Source organism: Haliotis asinina, chromosome 13 (genome assembly GCF_037392515.1).
Source record: "Haliotis asinina isolate JCU_RB_2024 chromosome 13, JCU_Hal_asi_v2, whole genome shotgun sequence".
NCBI classification, from domain to species: Eukaryota; Metazoa; Mollusca; class Gastropoda; order Lepetellida; family Haliotidae; genus Haliotis; species Haliotis asinina.
In genome coordinates, this window is record NC_090292.1 from 39,830,727 (window position 1) to 39,844,382 (window position 13,656).

Sequence of the window (13,656 nt, forward strand, 5' to 3'; positions counted from 1 at the left end):
AATATATCAGAATACATCAGTATATATATATATAGCCCCAGTGAGAAGGTAGACTTAAAACGTATTAAACATCTGCATTGGGGCTAGTCATGCTGGGGTCATTATATGTTAAAGGCTGCATTCCACAACCATCAGGTAGTCTATTTTTTGGCTCTCTTGTCAAGCTGTATCATCTCTCCAAGGCGCGTATCTAGAATGCTGCTACATGGGACATAAGTATTCATCACTCGTCAAATTTTCATGTTATTTTAGTGAAGCAGCTGTAATAATTTTCATTAATTCAGATTTCGTTATTTGGTTGTCCGGTTTAGCAGTTTGTCAGGAAATCATCTTGGTTACAAATACATAAATTTCCATTTAATACACCTTTAAGTCTTTTCCACATTGTAGTTACATGAGCAACATATATACAACATCGTGTATTCTTTCCCCTTAGGCCGCCATGTGAAAATTGTCACACCGTGACACACGTTCATCAAAGTGTAGTCATTCCTGAAATACTGAATGAAAAATAAAACCGAAATTATGCCTTTGCAGCCGATATCATTCATGACACGAGCAAAATATGAATAAGATCAAACGATAGTATAAGTTGTGGAAATTATGTACAATGATGAATCCTTATGTCCTATGACATTCACTATAAACTGTTCCGTTTAAACTGTTCAGTAGTCTTGCTATGTTACTCATAAACTCATTGGTGTTATACGATGCATATGTGAAAGTGTTGATACAACCTTGCAGGGAAGCGAGGAAGACCAAGTGTCGATATGTCGACCACACAGATCGCATGTCTTCTTAAGAAGGGTTACACAGCTGCCAAAATAGCAAATCACTTTACTTGTTCAGCAAGCACCGTATACAACAAGATGTACTCCAACGCCATGTCCATGAAAGTCAAATACACGCATCTTACCGATGATGAACTTAGAATTAAAGTGGGAGACATAAAGGATAGTTTCCCAAATGCAGGAAGTGAGGTTTGTATAAACCTAAATATAATAAATGAGGGGTTATGTTACTAAGCTACTCGAAACGATATCTGTAAATATTAACAATGTGTACGTTAATTTATAATCAATATTCACGCCTTGTATAAACTGTACAGTATTATCCGTATGACAGAAGTAAGAACAAAGTCATGATGCAGTTACATATCTCGGATCACAAACTGTTGCTTCTGGGCTTTTACCTTGTTTGCACCCACTGATATTTCGTAGCACTGTACTGTTTCGTATTGAAGCGATTAAATATGACATATCCTGCCATTGCCTGAGCTTTCCCAACTGTTTGTATACCATGATCTAGTTCATCCATTGCAGACGTTCCTGTCTTGCAAGTACATAATCTCCCTTAGGTCGCATCGTCAAATTATATTAAGATGAGAGATTGTATAAGACTTTTTCATATTCCTGTAACACACTGACATTTCAGTTTTTGAAAACGTATTCGTTTCAGTTGTTTTAACACAATACTCCATATATTTCACAGATGATGAATGGGTATCTCCGTTCTGATGGGGTCTGCGTCCAACGCAGCAGAGTCAGGACAGTCCTGGCGACAGGCGACCCAGTTGGTACAGCTACACGGTGGGGGAGGACAGTAGCTAGGCGTACATATTCTGTTCCATCCCCAAACAGTTTATGGCACATGGATGCTCACATGAAGCTCAACAGGTGTGTTTGTTTTGCATTAAGATAGAACATTTCAGTTCAGCCTGTTGCAAGCCACTAATTATATTCCACAACATGAAACGCGCTATTACCAATATGGACCGTTGTAATTATTGCATATCACTTATGAATTGACCCGATATCTTACTATAAATTTCAGATGGTCACTGATAACCCATGGATTCGTTGACGGTTTTTCCCGGTACATAACAGCACTGGAATGTACTGATAACAATAAGGCTGATGATGTGTTGAGAATGTTTGTTCAAGCCTCAGATAAGTATGGTCTTCCATCGAGGGTTAGGAGCGATCATGGAATGGAAAACATCAAAGTTGCATATGCCATGAATTTGATCAGAGGCCACCAAAGAGCAAGTCACATTACTGGGAGATCGGTTCACAATCAGAGAATAGAGAGACTATGGCGTGACGTTCACAAAGAGGTGACTGAAACATTTTACAAGGAGTTTTATGCCTTTGAGGATGATGGTATCCTAGATGTAATGAATAGCCAGCACATTTATGCTTTGCACTTCGTTTATGTGCCGGAAATAAACCGTCGCCTGACGTCTTTTCGATGTGGTTGGAACTCTCACAGAATGAGAACAGAAGGAAATCGTTCGCCTGAACAACTGTGGATTGACGGTATCCTGAACAATGCGAACTCTGGACACACGTCTGTTGAAGAAATATTTGGCGATGTCCCTACGTTTGAAACCCGTCTTGTCGATGCCGTTCGAACGTACGGATTTGATACTGATGCAGTGTCAAACACAACCAACATGGAGCATCTTAGTCAATCATCTCTGCAACTGACCGATGAACAAAATCGTCGTCTGAGGGATGTTACAAGTGGACAACTTTCACACAAAGATAAATTTATTGCTTGTGTGATAGAACTTGACCGTTTATTCAATTCATAAATACTGTCCCGAACTAGGGACAGAAGACAACGTATCATCGACTAATCTTCAGTAGATTAACTTTTAAAATGTACACGGCACATGCATATGATTAGTATCAGGGTTTGTAAAGTATTTACTTAATAACTGTGCGTGTTTATGGATGAATACACGTGATAAAACAAGTGCTGTACGCAGTAATTAATGTTTGTATAATATACTGTCCCTGCAGGTTTGTGAAACTTATGGGACCAGATTCGCTTTAACGACTCCAATTGTTATATCCATAATGCCGTATCATTATATCTGAAAAACTGTGTATTTTTCGGTATTCATTGCTTGAACCATATAACTGAAACCGAAAAATGAGTTCACATTGTAATTTCCTGATTCCGATACCGGATGAACTTATGTGTTGTTGTCATTGCATTAATTCAGTTCACTCACTGAACATGTATGGATACAAGGGGGCGTTTAGCTTGACCCACCACCAGTTCTGATCTACTCATGTAGGACATGGCTCCCCACACCATAATCCCAGTCCACCAAACCTGTCCACCTGCCGAATGCAGGTCGGCACTAAACGTTCACGTTGACGTCGATAGACACGTTGTCTCACATCCCGTCATCGCTAAACGAAACGCGTTCTATGCGTTCCCTAGGTTCTATGGCAGTAAGTACCCTCTTGCACCATGGACCACATCGTAGTGCTTTCAAAATGTTTAAAAAAACTTAATTACGCACCCAATTTATTTTTGCATTGATAGGTGTTCCAAACCTTCATACAATTTCTCGGGGTGACATCAGTGACCCTTATGAATCATTTTATTCATAAAACACTACAAAATGATTGTAATCCCTGTTCACTTTATAACCATAATTGCTTATATTGAAAAAAATCCACATTTTCATACACAAGTATATCTGTTCAAGTACATCCCAGGAACGTTTAATGTAGAATTTATTGGTTAATGTAAACACTCAAAATATTTTTCTGCGTGTCTAGCACGATTCAAGGTCAATACCAAGCTAAGTGTAACCTGCATGTGACTGTATGACAGCTAGCGCTCTCCTCCTCATACCTCATGTCACCTTCCTAATCCTATGAAGGACCCGTCTACGACATTCCTCGTATAAAGAAGCTTCTAACTGGGCCAGAGTCTGAACAGGAGGATCCCTTGAATAAACACGACTACTAATCATGACACAGATATGATTCGAAGGGTTAACAATGGCGCACATTCAATCGCAAGATATGTCATTGCGTGCTGAACTAATTTCTTTGTAAATATATCGAAATTAACTGCTTTAAACTGTCTTTGCGTAGATGTTTTTCTGACGAGTGTAGTTTTGTCATAATGACCTCTGTTGTCAATTTGAGTTAGTTATATAACCGTTGTCTACTGAAAAGTTCTGGTAAAACGAATGCTATCGTAGGCCTAATGTGTTCTTATGACGGGTGTGATTTGATTTGATGGTGGTGCACAAGGTCGTTGAAAAGCTTGTGCGTCAAAATCCAAATCTGCATTTTTCAGCAGTGACACTCATATATGAGATGCGACCGTCACCTGTCTTCCGTCATGCATGACTTTGACTCATACCTCCAATCATGCATATTTCTGATGATTCGATGTTGCACTATGTATTATACAATGTATGACACTTTTCTTTCCATTAAATTGTGTGAGGTGCAAGATATTGTTTCGTTAACAGCATCACTGCGGATCAATGTATATATTCTTTAACTACTCCTTCCGACATAGAATTGGTCGCACAATTGTAACAGTTGTTTTCAAAAGATTAATGTATTCAGAAAATGCAACTTGAACATTTAAGTATGACATAATTCAGCTTGAACTGGAAACACCCCAACTGTATCTCCATGCAGCAAGCGTTAATTCAGCTTAACATCCAAATTTCCTATACTGAACATATGATATCCACCTTCTTCTCAGTTTACATAACCGAAAAATGGAAAGCCAACTCGTTCCTCAAATACTGTGTCATTTCTCGACGGAACTCCTGAAACGAGGAATACAGCACACTTATTTCGATGAGATTTGAGCACGTGTGTACAATGGGTCTCCTCAGTTCCCCTGCCAGCTTTGTAAATGATACCTTAATTCCCCCATCTGGCATGTGGATTGACCCTGTAACAAAATGCAGAAATGACATGAGATCTTCCTGATCCAGTCCTCTCACAAACTGTTTCAAGAAGTACAGGACTTTCTCCTCCTCAGGTCTGATGTATTCCCCCTCAGCCAATATACAATCTACCACCTTCGTGGGAGTAGGACGCTGGGAGGTGATAAGGGCTGAAAGTTCATCAATCGTCAACTGCGCCCAGAATGATGACATGTGTGAACTTGGAATACCACGTCTCATAGCCTCGTAAAGGGGACGCGGTGTATCAAGCAATTCTTTCTGGGCAATTTCTGAGATTTGATCAGAGATTTCCCGACGGTTTGGCATTCCCATGTAGCCATTAATGCTAAAGAAAGTGATCAGCGAGTCCATCTCTTTCTCATCAAGACTCTGGAAATGCGACATTGCCTTTTTCAGGAGATTCTGCTCTGCTCTGGTACAAAACAGAAAGAAATCTTCTAAAAGGCATTGTTTATCCACATCGGAGTCGAAAACAATTGCAATGATAGAGGTTCTCGCGATCATAGATGGCAGACATCTTGTCAGTGCCATCGAGTGAGTTAGGATGGAACCGATTGATTCATACTTCCATAACTCCTTCCTAACTCTGTGGAAGGGTAAACTTGGCACCTTGCATCGATCGCCAATGAAGTATGATTCAAATACTCCTGTCCAAAATGCTGTGAACATATCTTTGCTCAACCCTCCAAAGTCATCACCCGATTCTCCAACGAAAGAAACATGGAGTCGTGATTGCAGAATGGATGGATCGTCTTTGTACTGCTGCAGTAATGGCTCGACCACATTGGAACGAGAAACCGTCAGCTGCCTCTCTCCTTCCAGGTCCAGCAAACTTTCAAGAGTCGACAATGCTGAAAATACATTTAGGGAAAGTTCATTAACACGACAAGATTTTAGATAGGTTTAGACTATATTACATCGTGATGATATAACAACAAGATAGGTTTTCAAAAGCTTCATTAATGAACATTATTTTTTTTATAACCGAAATCCAATTCATTCAGTCTTTTGTAAAGATTTTCCAGTGAATACTGTGGCTGTACACATATAGCAATTCTAGTGAATGTTATAATAATACACACATGGCAAAGTGAAAATTCTAGCTAATGCTGTAACTAAACACATATGGCAGAGAGATGATTCCAGCGACTACTATAACTTTGTACATATGGAAAACTGATAATCGTCAGTACGTTCGAACTGAGTTGACAACATTACATAATAGACTCCGAGTAAACAGCTTGCGCGAAATCACATAGATTTCTCATTGAGGAAACAAGCTGGCGCTGAAGATTTACTTTTAACTCACCGTGGTTAAGATGGGCTGCGACTTCAACAGATACCGCACTGTCGCTTTCACTTTCAGCGAAGATATATAATGTTAGAGGTTTTACAAAAAATGTCATACATATGCTAATCAATTGACGTTTCAAGTACATATCCGACATGTGAGGAGCAAGGTGCAGTTTTATATTCCGTACCTGTGCTGTCTCTAATCGTTAAGTCGCGCATATAAGCACAATTGTTCATAAGGCCCATGATCACGGGTTTGTATGACACCTTTGAAACCAACCTTCATAGATAGCTTTGTCATGTGTTTTAAGCAGATAATACTATTATATATTTTTTCAGATTTTTTAATACCTATTGTTCGGAACTGAACTGTAGGAGTGCCTGCCAAAGTCCATCCATTTTCCTGTGTATCAAGTATGAGTTGCTGGCTTGATGGCGCTTGATTTACACTTTCTGGGCTTGCAATTGATGGCGCTTGGTGTACACTTTCCGGGCTTGCAATTGATGGCGCTTGTTGTACACTTTCTGTACTTGTTGATGCTTGTGGTAACATTTCTGGGAATGTTGACGTTTGCTGGTCCGTCTCGTTCTGTCAAAATTATATGAAACAACATTGGTAATATTATTCAGGATGTGCTTTTAAGAGGGTTACAGAATTGACTGAACTGAGTCTCATTTTCTTACCAGTGGAATGTCTCTGTTGGGAACGATGATTACTTTGGCCTTTCCCATTTTTCTTTCAAGATCTTGGAGGGACTGCGGGACTATTATCGTCACCCTCTTTCCCTTGTCACACCGTGCATATTGGAACCCGACAAGGGAGAGAGGGACTTTCGGAAATAGGGATATTATGTGTGCCTCCAATCTTCCTAGACGCCACGTCCTGATCAGCGGTATGAGGTTTGAATCTCCATCTGTAGCCTCTCCTAAAGCAAACATATTTTCAGAGTCTAATGCAATGTATCATTATCCAAACATTCCTTCTTAGATGCCGAAATTCTTCAGCTTAATATACTAAATGAAGGTTCCAGAACTGAAGACATGTGCCATTATCCTAAACAAAGCGACATTACTTAACTGGTGATAAAAGCAAATCCTTGTCGCCTCACAAGGAATTTCACCTCGGAAAATGCCCTTTTGCCTGCATAATAAGTAACTGCTAAACACCTTTCAAACTGTACACTGGCGAAAGATTTGTGATGTCATAAACCTTACCAAATCCATTTCTGGTAAGGAACCTGCACTCTGCAGGTGACGGAAAGAAGTCCGGGTTGCTCCTCTTTAGTAGAAATATTTTAGTTTTCCACACAATCCTCTTTCTCCTTCCTCTGTGCCTCCCTTCGTCTGTAATGATTCAGTTATTTACCATTATAATAGTTTAACAATGAATTCAATAATCACTTATATATCCATCGTGATTCGTTTGGTTTCTTTTTGGTTTTTGATTGTCAGACAAAACGTATCAGTATGGTTTCAATTTTCAAACAATTAGGTTTACATTGAACATAGAAAGACGTAGGATACTGACGTCGAAAGATACCTGGAAGACCATTCTTGGCTGTTATTTGCACACAGTGCATGGCAAACAATTGGCACCAACTTCACACGAAGAATATCTAAGCCAAACATTCGTATCAACATTTGTGGGAGTAAACCTGTGCTAATTTAAACAATTTTGAACACTCCTGTAAACGCATAATTATTGCGTATTGTTTGTTTGCATTATATTATGTGCGTTGAATTTTGCAAACAACCAGTCTCACAGTCCCTGAACCACATTACCTTACCCAATGCTTAACCCTCCCTGCAATGCTGAAGCCCTACATGAAGTGAAATTTCATTAGGTTGAGGGTGAGTTAACTCACTTTGGTAGTCGGGTTACAAAGTAAACATATCTAACTGTTATGGCTGTCCGGACCAAGATCCTCATCACTGATCTGATATCTTGCCTCTCATTTTCATCTGTCAACTCTTATTTAACACTATTAAGAGCTATAGTGGGAAGCCTTGTGCACAGTTTCTGGCATTTATGAAACAAATCAAGCAAAATGTTAGGGGAGGTTTCTTTCCGAGTGTTCAAAGTATTTTTTCAGTGCCTGGCCTGGGTGCATATATTAACGAGTATTAAAATAATACATCACCCTTAATGCAAACCTGGACTACAGCTTTAGGGGCTTAATTTAAACAATTTTGAACACTCCTGTAAACACATAGTTATTTTGGTTTTGTTTGCTTATCATATATATGTTGTATTTTGAGACATGAAATTATACTTTACGCTTTTCAGTATTGTTTTGGCGGCGGTGGGAATTTGGTTACATAAAATTTGGATTGTCCTACGAGTAAGCACTTGGAGTTTCTGCTACGCCACTGATTGTTGCGCATTTCCAGGACTGATTGTATCATTTCGGTTCTTGAGGTATGAATCGAAAAACAGATTTGCAAACAGCCTGTCTCACAGTCCTTGAACCACATTATTTTCCCCAATGCTTACAGGTCACATGCAACGTAAAACATAGCTTTGCAGATTCTGATACCTTTCGGTATGTACGTACCGAAACAAATTATCAGAAATGCCAATTCAGCCTATAAAGTTGAAAAAAACGCGCTGAAAAAAGCCCGCGAAATCAGAGTTCAAACGATTCAATATTTCCCCCCGATTTCAACATCTATGCTGCGCTCATAACGCATGCGCAGTGAATAGGTTCGCGGAGCGTGAAGCAGTATCACGACAGTATGAGGTCGTGAGCAGTAGTCTAATCTCGGTACACAAACAAGTAAGTAATATACTAGTTACATACAAAACAAACGTTGATTATGATAAGCAGACTGTCGCAGAGGAAATTCTATGTCTGGTTTATTGACACTTAAATGTCTGCCTGTGTGTCGGTTAATGACAAGATGCAATGCACATCTTCAATCACTGACCACTTGCAGTTTGAAATTAACACCTATAGGGTTTATACGCCTTAAATAAAGACCCGGCTAAACGTATCGGCAAACGAACCAGTGGCCAATGAAAAAGCCGCGTTACACTTGAGTGCACACCCACCATCTCTGACTGGGCTCGGTATCGAGGCTGCTTCGTTTCGAGGGAGGTAAACCCCAGTACAAAATATTGCACTTTTGACTTGCGATTATACGCTCATAATTTTGTCTTTTTGTTTTTTCTTAAACAGCAATGCATTTTATATATCGTGAATAAGTGATAACTGTGCTTTAATTAAGGATTGACTGTGTATTTCTTTCGTGCATTGAAGTATGAAACTAAAAACCAATGTGCAAACTTTTGTAAGAATCCGCGAACAAAAGTTTGCGCATTGGTTTTTAGTTTCATACTTCAATGCAACGAAAGAAATACACAGTCAATCCTTATAATTAAATTCAGCAACCAATACTATACCCTTTCAACAATATTTTCTTTAAACATAATCACATTCATCGAAACAGATATCTTTGTTACCACCGATTAACATTTTCGGTGTAAGACTTCGGTAATGACTCTGGTGACTCATTTACATAAAATGACACGCCTACCAAACCATTAGCCAATCAGCATAGAGCACCTCCAAAGTAGAAAGAGGGTGTGATTTGACTGGGATAGCGATAATTTTGAGTTGTTTGTTCATGTTAACCACAATGCATCACTTCAATGTTTACCCAATGTTCATTAAGGTACCCGAGTACAAGGGAATTCCGATCCTTCGCTGTAGTAATGTGACATGTTATTACGTATTACTGTGACATTAACAATGTGCAATTATATTGAAACGCATGTTCATGAAGTATATACATACTAACACTTGGGCAATCTTTACGGTCCTAGCGGGCTTATGCTTTCTCTGTTTGCCACATTGTTCCTCTAAAGTGACCAGATTACTTCCTCAGCCCTTGCAAATAACATTGTTAAATTTTTGTATGCATAACAGTTCGGCGCGTTGCTCGCAGTTGTTTTAGTGTCAGGGCGGTAGGTTGCACCTAAAAGCCAACTGAATTACTACAGAATGGAGGCACGCATTAGTTTTCTTCTAAGGACGATTGTATTGTAAAAATTTGCATTACAGTCATGATTCACATATAATCATGATTTTAACAAAACATTCACATACATGCTGATGGAAAAACATACTGAGGCATCACTGAAAGAAAGATACCTTTCAAATGTATGATATGAAGAATAATGTGTTTACTGTATATAGTGACTGTATTGGGAATGCTTTGTTGTGATAGACTGTAAGTATGATTTATAGGGAGGATTACCAATTTTAACATTGTTCTGATAACATGTTTCTAGGTATTACTGGCAAGAATTACAAACGACAATATTCTTATTAACAAAAATCACGTGTAAGTCCGGGCATTTGTCTATACTGGTACCTATGCCCCTGATAGTAACAGTTCGGAGAAGATTGCCGTATACACAAGGTACATACGGCATATGTTCATACACATTGTCGGATCATATGCTTACTAGGACTATAAAAAGAGATGTAGTGTAACCACAGTCGTTCATCTGATTAGATTAGAAATGTTTCTTCAGTGTCCAAACTATATATAGAAGTAAATTGTTCTCATCATTGTAACTTACCGTCAGTAGTTCTGTTTACCCTTGAAAAAATTCTCCTCACAAGAGACACCATATCTTGAAATTCATCGCTACTCTGAGTCTCATCAACTTCTTGAATGGCTTGGCGCGTTGTGGAGACGAGATCCTGTACCAGCTGCACATGGTCAGCCGCCATTTTGGAACCGGAAGTATTTACAGATATGTAGCCGGAAGTATTTGTAGATATCTTGAAATGGTTTCCATTCAAGATATCCTTAATTCATTTCAAGATATCTCTAATTCGATTCAAGACATCTTCAAATCAATTCAAGATATTTCTAAAACAATTTTAGATATCATAAATAGCAAGAATTAAAGATATCTATAATCGAATTAATGATATCTGTAATTGAATTGAAGATATCCGTAATACATTTGTGGATATGTACCGATCATTTCAAGATATCTAGAATTGAATTCCAGATATGTTGAATTTAATTCAAGATATCTTGAATTAATTTGTAATACAATTATGTACACTATGGTCGTAATTGTTTTGCAGATATCTTTAAAACATTTAGAGATATCACGAAATGTGTTCTTGATATCTCTATAACATTTTGAGATATCAGTAATTTTAAATTGGATAAGTGCAATTAATTAGAGATATCTTCAATTATTTACAGATATCTTTAAATGATTATTGATATCTTTAAGTATAATGCAGATATCTTTAAAACAATTGAAGATATCTGTAATTCCTTAATAAATGTGAAAACGGCTTGCCATACAATGTCGCACTGGCCAGTAGCAAGATTATTGTACAATTCAATAATTTCAATTAAAAGTGGATGTTTACAAGAAATATTTTTAATAGCCTGAAGGCAAGAAAGAGAGTCTGAATAGATTATATACTGTTTATGTTTAGGGTGTCTTTGAACATATTTAAGAGCAGTTAATATGGCGTTTGCTTCTGCAGTAAAAATAGAGCTGTTATCAGGTAATCTAGAAGAGATTGTTCTGGATCCAATGACAGTGGCACAAGCTACTGCGCCACCGTCCTTGGACCCATCTGTAAATAAGGATTTGTAATTGTTATATTTACTTTTTAATTGGTGATATTCTTGCTTATATTGTAAGTCATTAGTTTCTGATTTTTTAAATGATGTTAATGTTAGATCGATCTGTAGTCTAACCAGTTGCCAAGGGGGTGAAGAAAGAAAACGAAAAGGAGCTATATTTTCCAGCGCAATGCCGGCAGCAGTAATAAACGGCTTAATTCTGAGTCCAAGTGGCGGAACAAGAGAAGATTTCTTGTTGTAAGCATCCTCATAAAGAGGATTGAAGACACAGTTATATGCAGGGTTTGACTGATTGGAATACGGTTTTGTGATGTACTGTAAAGTTAATTTTATACGGCGTTGGTCAAGAGATGGCTCATCAGCCTCGACGTAGAGACTGTCAACAGGTGAAGTTCTAATGGAACCAAGACAAAGTCTTAAACCTTGGTGGTGGACAGAATCAAGAAGGTTCAGGTTGCTTTTGCATGCTCCACCATATACGATGGAACCATAGTCAAGTTTAGAACGGACTAATGATCGATATAGGTGTAAGAGGGTCGCCTGATCCCCTCCCACTTTGAGTTGGAAACAACTTTCAACAAATCGAGTGCCTTCAGGCATTTGGCTTTAAGAGATTTAATGTGCGGCAGAAAAGTTAAATGGGAGTCAAAGATTAGGCCCAAGAACTTGGCCTCCTTTACAACTTTGATGAGAGTGCCATTTAAGGATAGTTCTGGGTCCTTATGAGGCTTGTATTTTCTACAAAAATGTATGCAGTTAGTTTTGGATTTAGAGAATTTAAAGCCGTTTTCAAGACACCATTTATTTATTTTGTTTAAACACAACTGCAGTTGTCGTTCAATAGCATGCATATTTCTACCACAACAAGAAATATTAAAATCATCCACAAATAATGATCCATCAATTGAATCATTTAAAACTTTGGATAAACTGTTGATCTTAATACTAAATAAATAGACAGACAAAATACTACCTTGAGGAACACCCTGATCCTGATTGTAATGATCAGACATGGTAGAACCCACTCGGACTTGAAATAGCCGGTCTTTTAAAAACTGTGATATAAAAAGAGGCATACGGCCCCTCAAACCAAAATCATGTAAATCCTTTAGAATACCATGCTTCCAGGTCGTATCATAAGCTTTCTCAAGATCAAAGAAAATTGATACAGCATGTTGTTTATTCACCATAGCAATTTTAACAAAGGATTCTAACCGTACCAAATGGTCAATGGTACTACGATTTTTCCTGAAACCGCATTGAATATTTGTTATAAGGTTATTGGTTTCAAGATACCAAACTAATCTATTATTCACCATACGTTCCATGGTTTTACAGACGCAGCTAGTGAGAGATATTGGCCTGTAATTTGACGGATCTGTATGATCCCTGCCAGGTTTAGGTACTGGTATTACGATGGCATTACGCCATGAAGGAGGAAATTCTCCAGATGTCCATATTTGATCAAAGATATCTAAAAGTGTTATCAAGCAAGGTTCGGGTAAGTGTTTCAGTAGCTGGTAATGTATATTATCATCGCCAGTTGCAGTGTCATGAGCTTACTCAAGTGCAGTATGCAGCTCATGTAATGAAAACACTTCATTATAATCTTCACCATTATTTGAGTCGAAATTAAGTTTTGCCTTTTCCTGTTGTTTTTGATATTGCTGAAACTCAGGGACATAATTTGCCGATGAAGAATTTTTGGCGAGAGTTTCGCCAATTTTATTGGCTATCTCAGATTTGTCTGTATGTACATTATCACCCTCCCTAAGATGGTGAACAGCAGATTTTGAACCTTTGCCCTTAATTCTTTGAACCATGTTCCATACTTTGGACACTGGCGTACGTGAATTAATCTTGGAGACATAGTCCCTCCAAGATTGTCGTTTATTTTGTTGAAGGTACGACGTGCCTTTGCATTGAGCATTTTAAATTTGTTTAAGTTGTGGACAGTTGGGTGATGGCGGAAATATTTCTCAGCCTTTTTCCTC

At 38.2% G+C, this 13,656-nt stretch overlaps 2 protein-coding genes across 2 annotated transcripts; one reads left to right on the top strand and one right to left on the bottom strand.

Moving 5' to 3' along the window:
• The first annotated feature begins 770 nt into the window (after positions 1-770).
• On the top strand, positions 771-2,596 carry LOC137259541 (uncharacterized). Its single transcript, XM_067797171.1, has 3 exons — positions 771-980; positions 1,492-1,676; positions 1,834-2,596. The coding sequence occupies exons 1-3, from the start codon at positions 771-773 to the stop codon at positions 2,594-2,596; spliced, it is 1,158 nt and encodes a 385-aa protein (XP_067653272.1).
• Positions 2,597-4,531: 1,935 nt separating this feature from the next.
• On the bottom strand, positions 4,532-5,125 carry LOC137259743 (uncharacterized). Its single transcript, XM_067797343.1, has one exon. The coding sequence runs from the start codon at positions 5,123-5,125 to the stop codon at positions 4,532-4,534; it is 594 nt and encodes a 197-aa protein (XP_067653444.1).
• Between the last annotated feature and the right edge of the window lie 8,531 nt (positions 5,126-13,656).

Coding starts and splice junctions, on each gene's coding strand:
- LOC137259743 (XM_067797343.1), bottom strand. CDS start 5,125: ATGTCGCATTTCCAGAGTCTTGATGAGAAAGAGATGGACTCGCTGATC.
- LOC137259541 (XM_067797171.1), top strand. CDS start 771: ATGTCGACCACACAGATCGCATGTCTTCTTAAGAAGGGTTACACAGCT. Junction 981..1,491: donor TCCCAAATGCAGGAAGTGAG/GTTTGTATAAAC, acceptor TATATTTCACAG/ATGATGAATGGGTATCTCCG. Junction 1,677..1,833: donor GCTCACATGAAGCTCAACAG/GTGTGTTTGTTT, acceptor TATAAATTTCAG/ATGGTCACTGATAACCCATG.